Source organism: Microtus ochrogaster, chromosome 2, assembly GCF_000317375.1.
Source record: "Microtus ochrogaster isolate Prairie Vole_2 chromosome 2, MicOch1.0, whole genome shotgun sequence".
Classification (NCBI taxonomy): domain Eukaryota; kingdom Metazoa; phylum Chordata; class Mammalia; order Rodentia; family Cricetidae; genus Microtus; species Microtus ochrogaster.
Genome location: NC_022010.1, coordinates 21,290,301 through 21,291,880, shown reverse-complemented (window position 1 = coordinate 21,291,880; position 1,580 = coordinate 21,290,301). Strand labels below are relative to the sequence as shown.

At 52.5% G+C, this 1,580-nt stretch overlaps 1 protein-coding gene across 2 annotated transcripts in view; it reads right to left on the bottom strand.

Moving 5' to 3' along the window:
* Window positions 1–599: 599 nt before the first annotated feature.
* Window positions 600–1,580, bottom strand: part of Cux1 (cut like homeobox 1) — a 333,866-nt gene continuing 332,885 nt past the window's right edge. For both annotated transcript variants that reach the window (XM_005344585.3, XM_005344584.3), the window contains exon 23: window positions 600–1,434. In XM_005344585.3, the coding sequence (XP_005344642.1) occupies window positions 1,365–1,434 (70 nt within the window). In that variant the 3' untranslated portion in view covers window positions 600–1,364. The remainder of the gene's footprint in view (window positions 1,435–1,580) is intronic.

Below are 1,580 nucleotides of genomic sequence, written 5' to 3'. Positions count from 1 at the left end.
TGGTTTTATGAGACGCTACTGTTGCTGTTGTAGCTCAGGCTGGCCATGAAGTAATGATTCTCTTACTCCAGCATCCTGACTGCTGGGGATACACACACACACACACACACACACACACACACACACACACACAGAGAGAGAGAGAGACAGAGACAGAGACAGAGAGAGCTGTTATTTATCTTTTGGGATTGGGATTGAACTCAGGGCCTTGGGCATGCTAGGTAACACTCTACCACTGACCCACACCCCAACCCCATCACTGGGGATTCTAGGCAGGTGCTCTAACACTGAGCCACACCTGAGCCTCTCACGAGGGGGGGGGTTCTAGACAAACTGTAACACTGAGTTAGATCCAACAATTTGTTTGGGAATAAAAGATTTCTGGTTTGGATGGGACTATATTCAACAGACTCAGACACTCTGGTCTGGGTTCCAACAAAGCTCTGTACACATTCACAGCATTCTTGGGGATAGGAAGGTGAGAGAGTTCCTATCTACCTGCCAGGTAAGTGCCAGGGGATGGGGCTGCAGGTACCCACTAGCCTCTCAGACACACAGTATCTAGCTGAAGAGTCACAGAACACAAGGCCCCACTGTGGCTGCAAGGAGTCTTTATTTCAAACATGCAAAGCTGAAGAAAGCATCAGATCCAGCTGAGGAAGATGGGTGGCTCTGAGAGGTGGCCTGGCTATCCTAGCCCAGAAGTAGTTTTGCTGGGGCTGTGCAGACTGTGGTCTGAAGTGCCTGAGGCACAGGAGCCTTGTTGGAGAGACTTCCTCTTATAGAAACCAGAATACTTTGCTAAAGAAGCAAGCAGAACTCAAATCATGGATTGGGTGCTGGAAGGGGTAGTGGAAACCATCCGCCTTCTGTATAGCTCCCTGTCTTAGAGATGGCAGAGAGGTTCAATCAAACTTCTGCCCCACCTAGGGAATAGGGCAGACAAAAAGCCCGCAGGCCAAGAAGAGCCTTCCACCTATTCTGTGGTGTGGGTGGGGTCCTAAGAGAGCCTATAGGAATGCCAGAATGGGCGGTGACAAGCTTTATCACAGCCAGGAAGCTCTGCCACCAGGGCTAGAGGTTCTGATGTGGGCGGAGCCAGGTCAGTGACTAGACTGAGGGTGGAGCCTCGGGGCCCCAGCCTAGCTGTGTGCCAGGGGTTGTCTGGACCTTGGGGCTCCTATGGGGCTGTGACATCATTTGAAAGGGGCTCCAGGGGCTCTGGGGCATCTGGCAGCTGTTGGCTGAGGACAGAGACAGTTTCCGTGGGGGATTTTTTTTGGGTGGGGAGTCTATGTCATTAGATACAGCTGATCAAACGGGGGGTGGGGGTGCAGCCAACATTTCTCCGGTGAGCCTGGGTGTCACTGCCATAAATCACCAGCTGCTGCCCCGTTGTCACTCTCATGGAATTTGTGCAGATGATCGGCAAACCTGAGGGAACAGGAATGAAGCTGAGACTAAGTATAGAAAAAGATGGGTGAACACAGGACTAGGGACACCAGGAGGGGACACCAGGAGGGGACAGCAGGAGGGGACACCAGGAGGGGAGCTGTGTTAGAGGCCTGGGGACACCAGGA